The following is an 18383-nucleotide window of genomic DNA, read 5'->3' as shown; positions in this document are numbered from 1 at the left end:
GTTTCTTAAGGTTAAAATATTTTACATCTTACTAGTAGTTGACTTTGTTAGCTAAATTTAACTAGTCTTATCTATCTTCTGTGGTTATAATTTTGTTTGTGCTCTAACAGTAAAGCATCCCCGGAGATCAGAGTCAGGAGCTAGCCACTAGAGGCCAGGCAGTGTTGGCAAGCACCTTTAAATCCCAGCACTTGGGATCTCATGCCTTTGATCCCAGTACTTGGAAGGAGAAAATAGAAAGTGATATGTCTGGGTGGAGAGAAGAAGTGATAAAGTGGGGTGGAGACAGGAGCTCGGTCCTTTTAATTCTGAGGATTCCTAGAGGTAAGAAGTCTTTCTAGTGGCTGGCTATTCTGCTTCTCTGATCTTTCAGCTTTCACCCTGACAGCTGACTCCATAGTTTTATTAAGACCAATTAGGATTTGGGCTACATCTGATACCCAATGTGTATTTTCTCTAATTTTGCCAAATGCAAACGGATTAGATAGTGTTACTGTAATTCTTTCTTAATAACTGTTTTTGTTGTATATAGTTTTACTATATTAGGGTTAAAAACCTTCCTTTTTAATTAGACTAAAAGGGGGAAATGCTGTTGAACAATCTTTTTCTACACTGTGAATTACTCTCATTGGTTAATAAAAAGTTGACAGGCCTCTAGGCAGTAGTGGTGCACTCCTTTAATTTCAGGAAGCAGAGGCAGGCAGATCTCTAAGTTCAAGGCCAGCCTGGTCTACAGAGTGAATTCCAGGACAGCCAGGGCTACACAGAGAAACCCTGTCTCAAACCACCTCCCCCCTCCCCCCCCCCCAAATCATTTTAGCTGGGTGATGATGGCACACACCTTTAATCCCAGCATTTGGGAGGCAGAGCCAGTCAGATCCCTGTGAGTTTGAGGCTAGGCCTGGTCTACAGAGCAAGATCTAGTTCAGGCACCAGAACTATACAGAGAACTCTGTCTCACCCCCCCCCCCCCCAAAAAAAAAAAAAAAAAAAAAAAAAAAAAAAAAAAAAAAAACCTGACAGGCCAGAAACTGGTCAGAAAATTAGGCTGGAAAGCCAAACTAAGAATGCTGGCAAGAGGACGAGCAGAGTCAGGAGTCACCAGGTGAGGAAGCAGAGGAAGCAAGATGAGAATGTTGTACTGAGAAAAGGTACCAAGCCATGTGGCTAAACATAGATAAGAATTATGGGTTAATTTAAGTGTAAGCTAGTTAGTAATAAGCCTGAGCTACTGGCTGAGCATTTATAATTAATATAAGCCTCTGAGTGGTTATTTAGGAACTGTTGGGTGGGAAAGAAATGTCTGATACAATCTTCTATATGTTAAACGTCAGAAAATGACTTTGTTAAAAGAAGATAAATGGGCTAAGGGATGAGTTCAATGGTCAGTGTGCTTGCCTTGCATCATGCATGTACATGGCATGGGTTCAGTTTCTAACACTGTGGGAGAAAAAGGAAAAAATATTAATAACAAACCAATCAGGCAAGTTAAGAGCTTAAAAGGCCAATTCAAATTTGTATTGAAATGATGGATACTTGTGATTGACTGAGATAAATATAAATGGAAATAATTTTCTGTAGCTTATACACGGCCAGAGATACAAAAAGTTGTAATAGATATGAGAAAAACCTTAAAAGTATTGAATGCACAGGCTTTAGAGATGACTCAGTAAGTCTTCCTGCTGTTTCGGGGGGTGGGGGCTGACTTCGGTTCCCAGCACTTACTTAAGGTAGTTCACAACAGCCTATGACTCCAGCTCTAGGGGAAGCAATACCCACTTTTGGCTTGTGTGGACACTTGCAATCACATGTGCACATATGTATACAAACATATAAATAAAAATAAAATAAATTCTTAAAAAACTGAACTAAATGTACCATATTTTGTCTTGTGTTATCCAAACATTTCTTTCTTTTGTGTTTGTGTTTTCAGTTTTTTTGTTTTGTTTTTGTTGTTGTTTTTCAAGACAGGGTTTCTCTATGTAGCTTTGGTACCTGTCCTGGATATCGCTCTGTAGACCAGGCTGGCCTCAAACTCACAGAGATCCGTCTGGCTCTGCCTCCTAAGTGCTGGGATTAAAGGTGTGCGCTACCGCCGCCGCCACCACCACCACTACTACCACCACCACCACCACCACCACCACCACCACCACCACCACCACCACCACTAGCACCCAGCTTCTTTATTTTTTTATTTTTTTATTTTTTTGTTTTTTGTTTTTTGTTTTTTCGAGACAGGGTTTCTCTGTGTAGCTTTGCGCCTTTCCTGGAACTCACTTGGTAGCCTAGGCTGGCCTTGAACTCACAGAGATCCGACTGCCTCTGTCTCCTGAGGGCTGGGATTAAAGGCGTGCGCCACCACCGCCCGCTTCTTTATTTCTTATTCTGTGATATTGTTAATGTTTGCCCATTTCAGGCTGGGTCTACTGGCACCACCTTTAATTTCAGCACTGGGAGGCAGGTAGAGCTCTGTACGTTCTCACTGTAGTTTGCATAGTGAGCTACAGGATAGCCAAGGCCATATAGAGAGACCCTTTTGCTGTCCATCTGTCCCATTCCCCCTCCAAAAAAAATCTTTCAAGGTATGGGCCAAATTGGTGAGAGCTGTGGTTGGAAGGTCCCCAGGAAGTTTTTGATGTCGTATTGTTTGTTTTTGTTTTGTTGAAGATTTATTCAGTTTTATTTTATACACATTAGGGGGGTTTGTTTGTTTGTTAGTTGTTTGCTTGTATGTATGACTGTGTACCATGTGCATGTTGTGTGCCCATGGGGGCCAGACAGAAGTGTCAGATTCCCTGGAACTGGAATTAGAGCTGTTAGTCACCATGTGGGTACCAGGTCCTTTGCAAGAACAGACCGCCATCTCTCTAGCTTTGTCCCCCTCCCCCAGCTTTTTTTTTTTTTTTTAAAGTGTATGGGTATTTTGCCTACATAGATATCTATGCACCATGTGGTGCCCAGGAAAGACAAAAGAAGGTGTCGGATTCCTTGGAACTGGAGTTACAGGTTGTGAGTCACCACATGAGTGCTAGAAATTGAACACAGGTCCTCTGGAAGATTATCGAGTGCTCTTAACCTCTTGAACCAAATGTCCAGTGTGCACCCAGCGCCCACTGCCCCCAGTAAGCTCATTAATTTGAGTTTATATTGTTTCAAGAGAAAGTTAGTTTAAGTAGAATGGCAGACAGAAACTTGTGATCACATTTTCTAACAGTGCATGTCAGGAGAGGAGAGTTAGGAAGTATGCATTGATCAGTTTCATCAACAGAGTAAAGGGTTCTTATTTGAAAAATGTACGTATTTATGTGTATTTGTTTTATATGTATTTGCGTGCACCTGAGTGTGTGTATGTGCTCTGTGTTTGTGCATGAGCCCACAGAGATCAGAAGAAGGCATTGGATCTTCAGGCACTGGAGTTACAGATGATTGCAAACTGCTGTGTGGGTTCTGGGAACAGAATCTGGGTCCACTGCAAGAGCAGTAGGTACTCTTACCTGCTGCTCCAGATTCTTGTTTGTAGTGTTTATTCTGTACCACCCACACTTTTTATAAAGAACTTTACTTTGCAAAGTCAGTGCCAAGAACAGTGACCAGTTTCCATGTAAGAGCGTTGGACTTGAATCCTGGTATTTTAACCTACAATAAAGTGCTTAGAAGCTGTGTAGGATGGACAGGATTACAAAGGCAGACATTAAGGGAAACCATTTCTTACAATGTTTTCTAATCTTGAGCTTTCTTTATACCAGTATGTGTTACTCTTTTATCTTTTAGTACCTGTTTGAAAATGGTAGAATAGATAACATTTTTACGGAGCCCTATTCCAGATTTATGATTGAACTTACCAAGCTCTTGAAAATATGGGAGCCTACAATACTTCCTAATGGTAAGGGAATTGTTTTTAATTATTTTTATGATATATTTTTTTAAATTGCTTTTTAAAATATTTTCATATATTACAATATAATCTGTCGTGACGTAATACAGTTGAGCTTTTGAGGAGAAAGTCTTGGAGTTGTTGGTCAGCATTTTAGTAAAATAAACTGAACAGTAACTGTATAAAACTAACATACAGTTTACATAGAGGTACTAACAACTGAAAAAAGTTACATTCAGTTATACTTACGTTTCAAGAAGTGTTTTGTTTGGTAATGTCAGTAAAGGTGCATGCTAGTTGCCACTGGTTTACCCATTTATAGATGATCTTTGTCAGTGTGTGCTAAATATCTGTACTTGTTATTATCTGTGAATTCTTTAATCTGGTATCATTAGAGAAGTCTGTGATTCACTCAGGCTCTCAGGCTGTGACTGGAGAAGTTAGTGTAATAACTACTGTGTCCTTCATGTTGAGCTCTGGAGCACCTTTGAAGCATTCTGAGCCACATGGTGGTTTGATGAACTTAATGGAGGGGAAGCCAAAGTCATGTTCATGTTTGATCTCCCAATAATAGAATACAGAAGCAGCAGTAGAGAGGATTGAGGAAAGAGCATTGGGTTAGACCTGAATTTAAGGGGCATGGAGAACAAGGCACAGTACAGTTCCTTGAGACCTTGCTTCTCATATATATTCCCGTCAATCCCAAGGAGCATGGCTGCTAATGCAAGTTAAGGATGAGAGGGAGGGAGGGCCCACCTGCTCCCCAGTGACTATGGCCAAACACATGGAACTGGCTAATGGTAAGTTTGATGGTTTGGGCAGGAGCCGGTTAACTTCCGGTGGATCAAATCTGGCCTGTGTCCTGGTTCTATAGTCTAAGCTAAAAATGTTTTTGCATTTTTTTCCCCCAGAGCTGAGGACCGAACCCAGGGCCTTGCGCTTGCTAGGCAAGCGCTCTACCACTGAGCTAAATCCCTAATCCCAGTTTTTCATTTTTAAATGGTTGTAAACTTTAAAGAAGTTTGTGGTAGTGAAATTGGAATATGTTTATACATAAAACTGTCTCTGGCTCTTTGCTTTCTTCAACAAAAAGTTGTTCAGAATATGTGGCCTTTTCAGGAAAGATAAACACTGTTTATAGGACAGTCTGTCTAGTTGGAGTCCTCTGCCCTCCTCTTCCTGGTGCTGCTTCTCTTTGCCTGTATGAAGAAGAAGTGGGAGAGAGCAATGATCAGTTATTCTCTTACTCTGTTCATTCTGTGGAATTTGAGAGATCACACCATACTGTCTTCTTTGCATCCTGTCTAGGTTACATGTTCTCTCGCATTGAAGAAGAGCATCTGTGGGAATGCAAACAGCTGGGCGCTTATTCGCCAATTGTCCTCTTAAACACCCTCCTGTTTTTCAATACCAAATACTTTCAACTAAAGAATGTTACTGAGCATTTAAAGCTTTCCTTTGCCCATGTGATGAGACGGACCAGGACTCTGAAGTACAGCACCAAGATGACATATCTGAGGTTCTTCCCGCCTTTACAGAAGCAAGAGTCAGAGCCAGGTGGGTTGCTGATAGAAGAGGTTTCAGTTTCAAGTGCTAAGACAGTTATCACAGAGGGTCAGTCGTTCATTCTAGACCTGGAGGGCACACTGCAACTAGCTTTTAACATTTGAATATTTTTCTCTGTTTTCAAGTAGATTATAAGCTCTCAAAATGAGAGGACTCTTCCTTGTTGTACTTTTATTGTCTTTGAGTTAGAAATTTGATTTAACTGGGTAGAGCCCCTTGATTTAATTGGGTAGATCCCGAATAACCTACATGTAAAACATATCAGAAAACAAGTCACTGATTTACAGCAGTTGCCAGGTAGAGGAAACTTGCTTAGCTTTTAATTTTTTGGGTTTTGTTTTTGACTAGAGCATCCTGTTTTAATTAGCTTCTTTTAGTCAGTTCTAAACTACTTAAGGAACTTAGAAGCTGGCCTAAAGTAGACTGCTTTTATCTCTGGTAGGTTTGCATCAGCAATGGCATTTTCAGTAAGTAGATTATGATCATGTGTTTCAAAAACAGACTAAGTGACTCTTTGTCTTTAATGTCTGAAAAATAATGCTATTCTGCAACTAGAAATTAAACTTCCTGTGTTTGGATTTGGGTATTTTGAACCTTGTCTTAACTATGTAATAGCTCAGGCTATCTTTGACCTCTTTTTTTTTTTTTTTTCCTTTTTTTTCCTCTTTTTTTTTTTTTTTTTTTTTTCTCGAGACAGGGTTTCTTTGTTTAGCTTTGCACCTTTCCTGGAACTCACTTGGTAGCCCAGGCTGGCCTCGAACTCACAGAGATCTGCTTGGCTCTACCTCCCGAATGTTGGGATTAAAGGTGTGCGCCACTACCACCCGGCAAGGATTGGTTATCTTTATTCTGTACAGCCTGTCCTGTTTCTTCCGCATTTGGCTGGCAACTCCACCTTTCTTATTCTCCAAGTCTTCTCTGTTCCCAGAAGTCCACCTAACCTTTTCTTGCCTAGCTAATGACCATTCAGCTTTTTATTAAACCAATCACACTTACACATCTTCACACAGTGTAAAAGAATATTCTGCAACATTTTCCTCTTTTTGTCTAAATAAAAAGGAAAGGTTTTTAACTCTAACATACTAAAACTGTAAATAATAAGAACAATTATCAGTTAAGAATTACATTTACAATGTCCAGAACATTTGTATTTGGTATATTTGGAGAAAATATTTTATTACTAATCCGATCTTGATGAGTCCAAAGTTTTGTACCTAATTTACCTTCTATCATAACTAAGGAAATCTGTAACTTTAACTGTCTAGTCTTCAACTCTATCTAAGATATAATATTATAGGAAGTGTAAAGCAAGCAATTTCCAAAACTAAGAAACACCAGAGACATTTGACTGCCTGGACAATCACCCCAAACTTCCTCTGTAACATTAGGGCATCTATCTTCAGCCTACGGGTCTAAAATATCTTACAGACTTTTCTGTAAAGCAGGAATTTTGAAGGACTGGCCTACCTTGCCTTGGCAAAGTTCAGCAGATGCATTATTTTGTGTCCAGTTTGTCCAGTTTGGACAGCATACTGTTAGCAGTCGAGGCAAGGGCAGTTTCTTCCCCAAATGGCTAGCTTTTGCAATAAAGAAACTGAACTCCATATGGAGGTTCTTCAGTGCCCATCATCTTTTTTTGAAGTAAGTTGGTGCTGCCAAAAGAAGATATGTGTCACTGTCATGAAAAGCCTCAGGATATTAAAACATCTTAAATGCCATATTCTATAGGTTATTAAAGTTTTTGAAGACCAACTATCTGTCTAAAATTTGTCTGTTTGACCTTGAAAACATACTTATAACATGACTACAACTACTAACCTGCGTTTTTTTAATCATCCTAAATAGTTTGTAATAATAACTTTCAAGTACTAGAAATTTGCATTACATTCTTAAATGAGCTGAGTAGGTATAATACCTTAAACAAGAGTAGAGTAGAAACATATGTACAGTATGTTTTAACAAAAATAACCTTAAATTTGTATCAATATACAAAATTCCATATCATTGTAAAATATTTGAAACTAGTGGTTATTCAGAAGTAGACTCAACAATCCACCCTTTCATCCCATCATTTCTATATTGTATCCCCTTTTTCCTTTTAGAAAGAGACTCTTGAATCTAATCTCCTTTGTTTAGCTTTCTCCCTGACCATGTCCAATAACAATGTGTAACGAACCCCAACTAAATGATGAAAAACATCCATAACCCATTGATCAACTAAAAATCTCCCACCCCACCTCTTGGGAATGTGGGCTTCTTGGTTTTTGTACTGCTTCCTGCTGTGTGTGGGTGGTGACATCTTTAGGGAACCTGAGAAAATTGAGATAATGGTCAAGTCCTGGGAAAACTAGCCCTCCCATTGTTGTCCAGTCTCTGTGCAGTGGGAGAGCACAAGGCTTATCTGTAGTTCTGGCTACAATAATCTGTGAGGCTGGACCATCTCAGCCAGCAGCCTTGAAGCTGTTCTGATGTGGAACTCTGAGGAAACTGCAACAGAGGCATCTGAGAGGCTGGATCACCTCAGCCACCCATTTTCACCCATGCTCTGAAAACACACAAACTTTCAAAGGTAGCATACATATGTGCATTAACACAAGTATGGACTGCATGTTGTACACAAGCTAGCTAAAGATAATTTTTTGTTTTATGTCTGAGCAGGTAAAATATACATCACACCCATAATATAGTTTTTTTTTTTTTTAAGTTTAGGTTTATTTCTTTATGTCTATAGCCAAGATTTTCAGTGGTCTTCCCCAATCAAACCTGATCTCTGTCAACCTTGAATGAATCCACAGCCTTTCATTTTCTGTGGAAACAAAAATATAACCTCTTCCCCAAAGCAATACACTTTCTGACTTCCATTTTCAAGTTAAGGCATTCCTAAACTCTCTAGGCCGGTTTAATTCAGCAATGTCTGTTACAATCCAGTTTCTCTCAGCAACTGTTGCTCACTCATCAGCAATCAAAAAATTCAAAGTCAACAAGACTCCAAATAAGATCCAGACTCTGTTTATTTTCCATCTTTATGTGGCTTATCCTTTTTATATTACTTTATTCTCTCTTTAAAGACTTTTATTTTATTATTCATAAACTATTTTTTATGACTTTCTATACCCATTTTCTTTTTTTAATAAGCCTATGCATTTTTTTTCTTCCAGTTTGTTTATATAGTGTTTTGCATTGACAGATTTTCGTATGTTGAACCATCCTTGCATCCCTGGGATGAAACCTACTTGGTCATGGTGGATAATTTTTTTTTTCTTTTTTTCTTTTTTTATTAATTTATTTATTTTTCTATTATCAACTTGATACAGTATAAATTCTTATCCTAATAGTGAACTGTTTCATTGAGGCTTGCCCAGTAATTGAGTAAAACCAAAACTTATCATAAGCCACAGTCATCCTAGGGTCCCCCCTGCTATATACATAGCCTCCATGGTTCTGTGGGTTGCAGTCTGATTGTTCTTTGCTTTATATCTAGAATCCACTTATGAGTGAGTACATACCATGTTTGTCCTTCTGGGTTTGGGTTACCTCACTCAGGATGATATTTTCTAGTTCTATCCATTTGCCTGCAAATTTCATGCTGTCATTGTTTTTCTCTGCTGAGTAGTACTCCACACAATGGATTTTTTTTTTTTTCAGGTGGATAATTTTTTGATGTGTTCTTGGATTCGGTTTGCCAATATTTTGTTGAGTATTTTTGCGTCAATGTTCATGAGGGAAATTGGTCTGTAATTCTCTTTCTTTGTTGCATCTTTGTGTGGTTTGGGAATCAGGGTAACTGTAGCCTCATAAAAAGAGTTTGTTAATGTTCCTTCTGTTTCTATTGTGTCGAACAATTTGAAGAGTATTGGTATTAGTTCTTCTTTGAAAATCTGGTAGAATTCTGCACTGAAACCATCTGGTCCTGTGCTTTTTTTGGTTGGGAGACTTTTAATGAGTGTTTCTATTTCTTTAGGAGTTTTTGGTCTATTTAAATAGTTTATCTGGTCTTGATTTAACTTTGGTATGTGGTATATATCTAGAAAATTGTCCATTTCTTTTAGATTTTCCAATTTTGTGAAGTACAGGTTTTGAAGTATGACCTGATGATTCTCTGGATTTCTTTGTTGTCTGTTGTTATGTCTCCCTTTTCATTTCTGATTTTGCTTTTGCCTTGTGGTTAATTTGGCTAGGGGTTTGTCTGTCTTGTTGATTTTTTTTTTTTTCCAAAGAACCAACTCTTTGTTTCATTGATTCTTTGTATTGTTCTCTTTGATTCTATTTCATTGATTTCAGCCCTCAGTTTGATTATTTCCTGGCATTTATTCCTCCTGGGTGAGTTTCTTTCTTTTTGTTCTAGAGCTTTCAGTTGTGCTGTAAAAGTCTTTGGTATGAGATTTCTCCAACTTCTTTGTGTGTGCATTTAGTGCTATAAATTTTCCTCTTAGCACTGCTTTCATAGTGTCCCAGAAGTTTGGGTATGTTGTACTTTCATTTTCATTGAATTCTAGAAAATCTTTAATTTCTTTATTTCTTCCTTGACCCATTGGTGTTTCAGGTGGGCATTATTCAGTTTCCATGAGATTGTAGGCTTTCTATAATTTTTGTTGTTGTTGAAGTCTAACTTTAAGGCATAGTGGTCTTGATAAGATACAGGAGGTTATTCCAATTTTTTTGTATCTGTTGAGATTTGTTTTTTGACCAAGCATGTGGTCAGTTTTTCAGAAGGTTCCATGGGGTGCTGAGAAGAAGGTATATTCTTTTGAGTTAGGCTGGAATGTTCTGTAGATACTTATTAAGTCCATTTGAGTCATAACATATGTTAGGTCCTTTATTTCTCTGTTAAGTTTCAATCTGGTAGATCTGTCCTTTGGTGAAAGTGGTGTGTTGAAATCTCCTACTATTAGTGTGTGGGGTTTGATGTGCGATTTAAGCTTTAGTAATGTTTCTTTTATAAATGTGGGTGTCATTGTATTTGGGGCATAAATGTTCAGAATTGAGACTTCATCTTGGTGGATTTTCCCTGTGATAAATATGTAATGTCCTTCCTGATCTCTTTCAATTGATTTTAGTTTGAAGACTATTTTATTACATATTAGGATAGCTACACCAGCTTGCTTCTTAAGTCTATTTGACTGGAAAGCCTTTTCCCAGCCTTTTACTCTGAGGTAGTTTCTGTCTTTGAAGTTTAGGTGTGTTTCTTGTATGCAGCAGAAGGATGGATCCTGTTTTTGTATCGATTCTATTAGCCTGTGTCTTTTTATAGGTGAGTGGAAACCATTGATATTGATGGATATTAATGACCAGTGATTGTTAATTCCTGTTAATTTTTTGTGGTAGTGTTGTGTTTCCCTTTTTTGGTATTTGTTGATGTGGGATTATTATTGCCTGAATTTTTATGGGTGTGTTTAACTTCCTTAGGTTGGATTTTTTCCTTCTAGTGCTTTCTGTAGGGCTGGATTTGTGGATAATGTTTAAATCTAGTTTTATCATGGAATATTTGGTTTACTTCGTCTATGGTGATTGAGAGTTTTGCTGGGTATAATAGTCTGGGTTGGCACCCATGGTCTCTTAGTGTCTGCATAACGTTTGTCCAGGACTTTCTGGCTTTCATAGTCTGTATTGAGAAGTCTGGTGTTATTCTCATGGTTCTGCCTCTATATTTTTACTTGGTCTTTTTCCTTTGCAGCTCTTAATATTTTTCCTTTGTTCTGTTATGTTTAGTGTTTTGATTATTGTGTGGTGAGGGGACTTTTTTTTTTTTGGATCCAGCCTATTTGGTGTTCTGTAAGCTTCTTGTATCTTCATAGGTATTTCTTTCTTTAGGTTAGGAAAGTTTTCTCCTATGATTTTGTTGGATATATTTTCTGTGCCTTTGAGTTGGTAATCTTCTCCTTCTTCTATCCCTATTATTCTTAGGTTTGGTCTTTTCATGGTGTCCCAAATTTGGATGTTTTGTGTTTCTACTTTTTTGGCTTTAGTATTTTCTTTGACTGACGAATCTATTTTCTCTATTGTATCTTCAACGTCAGAGATTCTCTGTTCCATCTCTTGCATTCCATTGATTATGCTTGCATCTGTAGTTCCTCTTCGTTTACTCAGGATTTCTATTTCCAGCATTCCCTCAGTTTGTGTCTTCTTTATTGTCTTGATTTCAGTTTTCAAATCTTGAACTGTTTCTTTCATCTGTTTAATTACTTTTTCTGACTTTCTTTGATTTCTTCCATTTTTTTTTTTCTTCTATTTCTATAAGGGAATTTTTTTATTTCCTCTTTAAGGGAGTTTTTCATTTCCTCTTTAAGGGCCTCTGTCATCTTTTAGAGGACCTGTGTTGTATTCCCAGCACCCACATGGCAACTTAAAAGATGGTTATAACTCTGCTTCCAGGGTGTTCTGATGCCCTCTTCTGGCCTCTGTGGGCACTGCATGCAGGTAGTACCAGACATACATGCAAGCAAAATAACCACACACATTAAATAAAAACAAATAAATCTTAAACAAAAAAATGGGTTGGGGATATGGCTCATTGTATAAAGTACCTAATGTGCATGTGTGAGAACCTGAATTAAGATTCCACCGCACCTTTTTAAAACCAGAAGTGGCAATGCATATTTGTTACCCCAGCTTCAGAGATGAAGCTCCCAAGCCAGCCAGTGTAGCGTATGGCTGAGCTGCACGTCAGTGAGAAAGCCAGTCTCCAACAATAAAATGGAGGTCCAGCAGGGCGGCTCCGCTTAACCCTGATTACCTAAATTTGATCTGCCCATGAAAGGTAGACGGAAAGAGTCTGTTTTCCAGAGTTGTTTTCCAACCTCCAATGTGTATACAGTGTTGTGCACTCACACAAACACAGAGTGCCTTGGGCTCCTGAGTCCACCTAGGAGAGCTCTGTTTGGACTGAATGGACAGATGAGAAGCAGCAGCCTCCTTCCTATGCCTGCACCCTGCATTGTCTGGAGAGCCCAGCCACTGTAGAGACATGTCCTTTCAAATGATACCCATCCTTAGAACACACAAGGAGGGGACCTTGTGCAACAACTGAGTCGGTGCTGGTGCCACAGAGGAGAAATGTGTCAACTAGAAAGAGGACCACTTTTCCTAATCACACTGGGGGACAAACATGTATGGAACCCTTATTTTCTGCTTTCGTTTATGAACCATGTACCTAATCCATTCTAATAACAAAGCCAGCTCCAAAGGAAGACATTCCCCCAGCACTCTCCCTTTTGCCACGTGACTCCTCTTTGTCCAACTGGGAGCGTAAGTGTTTCAGGACAAGCGCAGTGTTTAGGGTATAAACCAAACACTCTGAATAGCACCTGGCACACAGGAGCCCAGTGAGTGTTATTGAATAAATGATAACGGGCAGGAGTGACAGGATCCTTGGCTGTGCAGTGGAGCTCACTAGGTGTGTCTACATTTCTCATATACAAACATTTGTTTTTTTGTCTCAAGATAAACTAACTATTGGCAAGAGGAAACGAAATGAAGATGAAGAGGCTCCAGTGGGTGTGGAGATGGCAGAGAATACTGACAACCCACTGAGATGCCCTGTTCGACTTTATGAATTTTACCTGTCAAAATGGTAAGGGGTCTTTCTGTGTTCTGAGTACAGTGCATTCATCACCCAGCACAAGTCCTTGGAAACTAGAAGCATAGTTTGCCTCTGACACTGGGTCTGCCTCTGATTTCATTTTTTTCTCCATCCTTCTGTCTGCCTAGATTTGGAACTAAGAAGCAAGCCCTCTTCACCCAGAGGTTTTCTCCCAAAAAATGTCTTGGAAAACAGAGATCATATCTCATTTGATCTTTTCCAGTGTTGTGGCGTCTAATCTATACTGATTTATTTTTTGTATAGAAAACAAGTTCTAAGATTGGTTTTTGTTAAACCTAAAAGGGGGAGGCTTTAAAGAAATGCAGTTTTGTATTTTAAAGAGCTGAAGTCTGACCAGACCCATCCCCATGCTAGACATGCTGTCCCGCTAGCCATACAGCCTTAGTCCAGAGTTGAGAGTGCTGAATGGGTCCCTGACTATAATGTGTGTCTCCTACTGAGTACTTGACCTCAGGATTCACTTCCATGAATTGACATGCTTTACTCCTAGCAGCATTTGAAATGAAGTATATGATTTGTACTTCTGTTTTTGTTTGTATTTTTGTTTTTAGAGACAGGGTTTCTCTGCCTAACAGCCCTGGCTTCCTGGAACTCACTCTGTAGACCAGGATGGCCTTTAACTCACAGAGATCCACCTGCCTCTGCCTCCTGAGGCGTGCGCCACCACTGCCAGGCACTTTTTTAGGCAGGGTCTCATGTCCCCAAGCTGGCCTCAGACTTGATTTATAGCCAAGGAGGACTTTGAACTTGTAATCCTCACTCTTCTACCTTTAAGTGCTGGAACTGCAGGCGTCTACCACAACACCCAGTTCTGCTTCCTCTTTATTAAGTCTACCACTTCAGTTCAGTTCAAAGTTGCTCTTGGGAGGAGAATGCCTGTGTCCCTATCTACCCCTGTGGTTTTGGTGTTATTTATGAAGTGAGTCATGTTGGAGAAATTCAGAGCTATTATATAAGAAAGAATGATGTGTATTTCCTGTGTTCTGATCACAATTTCCCTTTTTCTCTTTTGTCTTGTTTGCTCCCTCCTGTGGGTAGTTCTGAAAGTGTGAAGCAGAGGAATGATGTGTTCTACCTTCAGCCTGAGCGCTCCTGTGTTCCTAATAGCCCCATGTGGTACTCCACATTCCCAATAGACCCTGGAACCCTGGACACCATGTTGACGCGCATTCTCATGGTGAGGGAGGTACATGAAGAACTTGCCAAAGCCAAATCTGAAGACTCTGATGTTGAATTATCAGATTAAGATGGAAGTAAGGTTCCTATTTTCATGCGCATTGGTATGCACCAAGCTGTGAATGCACTCAGCTGTCGTAAAGATGTATAGTCCAAGTCCTCTTGACTTGCTTGTGAGGCGTGAAGAACAGGCGGCTCCTGAGCCACAGTGTGGCTGCAAATGAAACCGAAAGGAGGAGTGTGAATGAATTGGCAGGGAGAGAGTTCGTAGACATCTTTGAATGACTAACCAGTTTCTGAGTGGTGCATAATCTTATTTTGTTTGGGAATAAGAAATTATGGAATATTTTTAAGGAAAACTGTTGTATAAAATTCTACCATAGTAACCTTAGTTAGAAGGGGTAGCGTTGGAGTGAGACCCTGGCTGCAGTAGGCTATTTGAGCAAGCTGTCCATGGAAGTCAGGAGAGAAATCAGTACAGAGCTGAGACTGACATCAGATGAGGACACTGGGACTCAGCCTTGAAGATCCAATAAAAATACTCATGTTTTTGTAAAAAGATAGTGGTCTTGATTGATTTACACTGCCAACCCACTTATGTGAAGGATAGAAGCCTTTGGTACTTTGACTGAAGGTCCCTCACATCGGGGAAATGCCCTCCACTGCTGTTTGTGTGCCCCTTTTCATTTAGGGTCTTACCTTCTCAGCTGTGGGTGATTGAAGGTAAAAGGATGACACTCCACAAGAAAATCTGTGGAGCCCCTTAGACCCCGGGTATCTTGAAGTATTTGTAGAAAGCCCACTAACAGCCCACTTCTCTGGGTGCAGGCCTTTACTGCTGCTGTCTCCGCACCACCTCAGCTGTGGGGCACAGAAATGGAGGTTCTCCTTTTGTTCCCAGTTTCTCCCCATGGCAGCTTTTCTTCCATTGGTTTACTTTCCTGTTCCCAAGTGACTCTTGTCCTTTGCACCCCCTTCTGGAGGCCTTTGTCATTTCAAACAGAATAATCTGTCTCCACAATTCTGACAAATGTGGGTGATCCCACAAAGACACAGTATTACGTTAGCTATCTGAATTATGGTAGGGAAGGTCATAGTAGGTTCCTGTGTAAAGCATTTGGAAGCTGACCTCATCACCCCAAGGAACTTGAAGTTAGAGATTTTGGGGTTAGAGTACAAGATGATTGACATATCCATAAGCAGGTCTTCTTACAGCATTATTCCAGATTCTAGCTGTCTTAGTTCTTATGAGGATTGCAAGGCCTAGGTGTGTGTGACATTATCAGACTGTCTCCCTCTTCTCCAGTCAGTTTCTTCCCTACAAAATTTTGAATCAAGCTTTTAATAATGTTGGCTAATTACTGAGCTTCTTTAATTGAAGTTAATTGGAGCTTACAGCAGAGCTGAAAGAACTCATAAGCTTCTTATAACGTGTCACCTTGAAAAACTTCAGTGTGGTCCCATATTTTAGGTGGGGGTAGCAACTTTTGTTTTTTAAACAAATAAGTTACTTAAATACAACAGAATTTTAAATGGGCCTTTTGACATTGTGTACTTGGTGGTTCTGTCCTCTGCCTGTAACGAATTTCCTTTTTGTTACCAAGAACTGTGTGAAAGAAGTCAATCTGCCCCAGTCTGTATGGCTAATTCCATCTGTGTTTGTCATTTGTGATGGGAACTGCTTCCTTCCAGACCTTGTTGATTGGAGGGAAGGCAGTTGGCCTGTCTGATAAGTCACCAATAAACCATCCAGAAACACCAGGTGTCCAGTCCCACTGTATCAGTTATGATTTGTGTAAACACTAACATTTCTCATCTATAATTGTATGAGAAACAAATACTGTTTAGCTTAGTAGATAAATTGTTATAAAATACCAGAAAAAAAAAAATGTATCTTTTAAGAGAACAACCACTACTCAGATCAATGACTATACCAGGGCTTCAGCTGCATGTTAGTGCAGGGGCTTCAGACCCCTGAACTAATTTAAAACTGGTTGGTCATCAGTCATTCCTCATAAATGTAGCTGTTTGTTGCATCAAATCACTTTTTATTTTGTTAAAATTGTGTAAAATCTCACACACACACACACACCCAGAGTGAGAAAAAAAAAATATCAACAAACAGAACCTTAGCTTGTCCTGTCCTGCTGTTCCTTGGTCTTTAACTGTCTTTGGATTTTCCCTTTGCAGGAACCACAGAACTATTCCCATAGAATAAAATAGTATATTTGTATTCAATGGGTGAGTTATTTTTCTTTGTGGTTTTAAAGAACTTTAAATATATTTTTATTTGATCTTATTGTATGAGCCAAGAGATGTAAAATGACCCAAAAAAGTGAAAAACAGTTTTCAGCCAAGTTCCTTGGTTTCTACTCAGTCTCCCTAATGCATGGTTTCACTGCAGGCTTCCCGTGACTTGCTTTCTTTCTGTCAAGAGTTGTTTCCATTTTTAGGTCAATTTTAACTGTATTGAAATCCCAACACCTAGAAATACCAAGTGGCATCACATTACATGCCTCCTTCCGGGCAGACCTCTTCTAGACTGTGTTTGAGATGGTAAGAATCTGACATCGGGTTTACTCTCATGTATGAATGAGGATCTCGTTGGGGATGTGGGAATAAAGTGCTTTCTTTTTCTTAGTCTCTAGAGGTGTCTTGGTATTCTACCAAATTCTCCATAGACCATTTGTGTATGCCCTATGACATTGCTAAGTTTATATTTATAATTATTTTCCCCCAATATGGAACATAAAATAGGTTTCTGCAAATGAGTTCCATGTGAATACAAAGATCCTTTATAGTGGCCATTTGAAAGCTCAGGAAATGGTGAGTGAAGTACCAGTGCTCCCCACCTTCCTCTAGACTAGGATTGTCCATTATGGTACTTTGTCACTGTTCTTGAGGTATTTTTGATTGTGAGGCATTGTAACTTATTGTGAGAGTTGAAGGCTTTGGGGTTTTTCTGGTTGTGATCTCTGTAACCCTAAGTAAATGAAAAACCTCTGTTCAGTTTTCTCTGTGACGGGAAACAGTACCAACTTCTTTAGTTGTTGGACCTTGGCACATGGTAGGCTTTCGAAGGTAAAATGGCTCTTAACACCTTACCCATCTCCTGTGTGCACGCCCACCAGTGTGGTGTGGAGCTCAGAAGACATCTGACTTGAGTTACTTCTCTCCGTCCATACCATGTGGGTTCAAGGAATTGAACTCCGGTTGTCAGGCTTGGCGGCAAGTGCCTTTATCTGTTCAGCTGTCTTGTCAGCCCTTTATTTTTATTTACTAGTTTTTTTTGTTGTTGTTTTGTTTTGTTTTTTTTTAACGTGTGTGTGTGTGTGTGTGTGTGTGTGTGTGTGTGTGTGTACACACAGAATAGCAATGCATGTTGCGGTCGGGGTCAACTTGAAGGAATCAGTTTCCTCCTGTTACCATGTGTGTTCTGTGGAGCACTCAAGTGCTCATCAAAAGTGTCTTTACCTACAGAGTCATCTCACTGGCCCCAAAGGTAGGTAGGTATGTAGGTAGATATGTGTTTCTGTGTCTGTGTGCCATGATGCATGCCTGGGGGCTAGAGGAGAACTTAGTAGAGTCAGTTCTTGTTCAAATCTTAGATGGTCTTTTAATAACCCAGAGCCAGATATTGGAGTGAATGCTGAAAGATCAGGGAAGCAGAACAGCCAGCCACTAGTTCTTAATTCTACAAAGTCATCAGCCTAAAGAGTGAGTTCCTGTTTCCTCACACCTTTCTCTGCCCTGCCATATTTCTTCCTGGGATTAAAGGCGTGTGTGCTAGCACTACATGATCTCTTTGTCTAATCTAGTGGCTGGCTCTGTCCTCTGATCCTCATCAAGTTTATTATCAATGAATATATCACCACAATGTATACCAATATATCACAAGTTCTCTGTGTGTTTCAAGATAGAAATCAAGTCATTGGACTTGGGCACAAGTACCTTTACCCATGAAGCTATGTCCCTGACCCCAGATTTTTAAATTTATTTATAATATACACAGATTGCTTGGTTTCAAATACATGTGAGTTCTTATGTTCAATATTGTGGGTCCTGCAAAATATTGTAATCTGCAGATGATTTCTGCATCTCAGAATCCAAGTATTCAGTTTGACTTGTGCTGTGGTACAACCCGCACTAGACAGTAAAGTCCGTCTC

General features: G+C 39.5%; 1 protein-coding gene across 7 annotated transcripts in view; it reads left to right on the top strand.

Moving 5' to 3' along the window:
* LOC102921379 (zinc finger MYM-type protein 4) overlaps positions 1 to 15974 on the top strand; it is a 128172-nt gene extending 112198 nt beyond the window's left edge. For all 7 annotated transcript variants that reach the window (XM_076565076.1, XM_076565073.1, XM_076565074.1 and 4 more), the window contains 4 exons: positions 3772 to 3883; positions 5183 to 5431; positions 12881 to 13010; positions 14079 to 15974. In XM_076565076.1, coding sequence (XP_076421191.1) covers positions 3772 to 3883; positions 5183 to 5431; positions 12881 to 13010; positions 14079 to 14286 — 699 coding nt within the window. In that variant the 3' untranslated portion in view covers positions 14287 to 15974. The remainder of the gene's footprint in view (positions 1 to 3771; positions 3884 to 5182; positions 5432 to 12880; positions 13011 to 14078) is intronic.
* The last annotated feature ends 2409 nt before the right edge of the window (positions 15975 to 18383 follow it).

The sequence above is a fragment of the Peromyscus maniculatus genome, chromosome 2, assembly GCF_049852395.1.
Source record: "Peromyscus maniculatus bairdii isolate BWxNUB_F1_BW_parent chromosome 2, HU_Pman_BW_mat_3.1, whole genome shotgun sequence".
NCBI lineage: Eukaryota > Metazoa > Chordata > Mammalia > Rodentia > Cricetidae > Peromyscus > Peromyscus maniculatus.
This window is presented reverse-complemented; position numbering and strand designations above follow the sequence as displayed.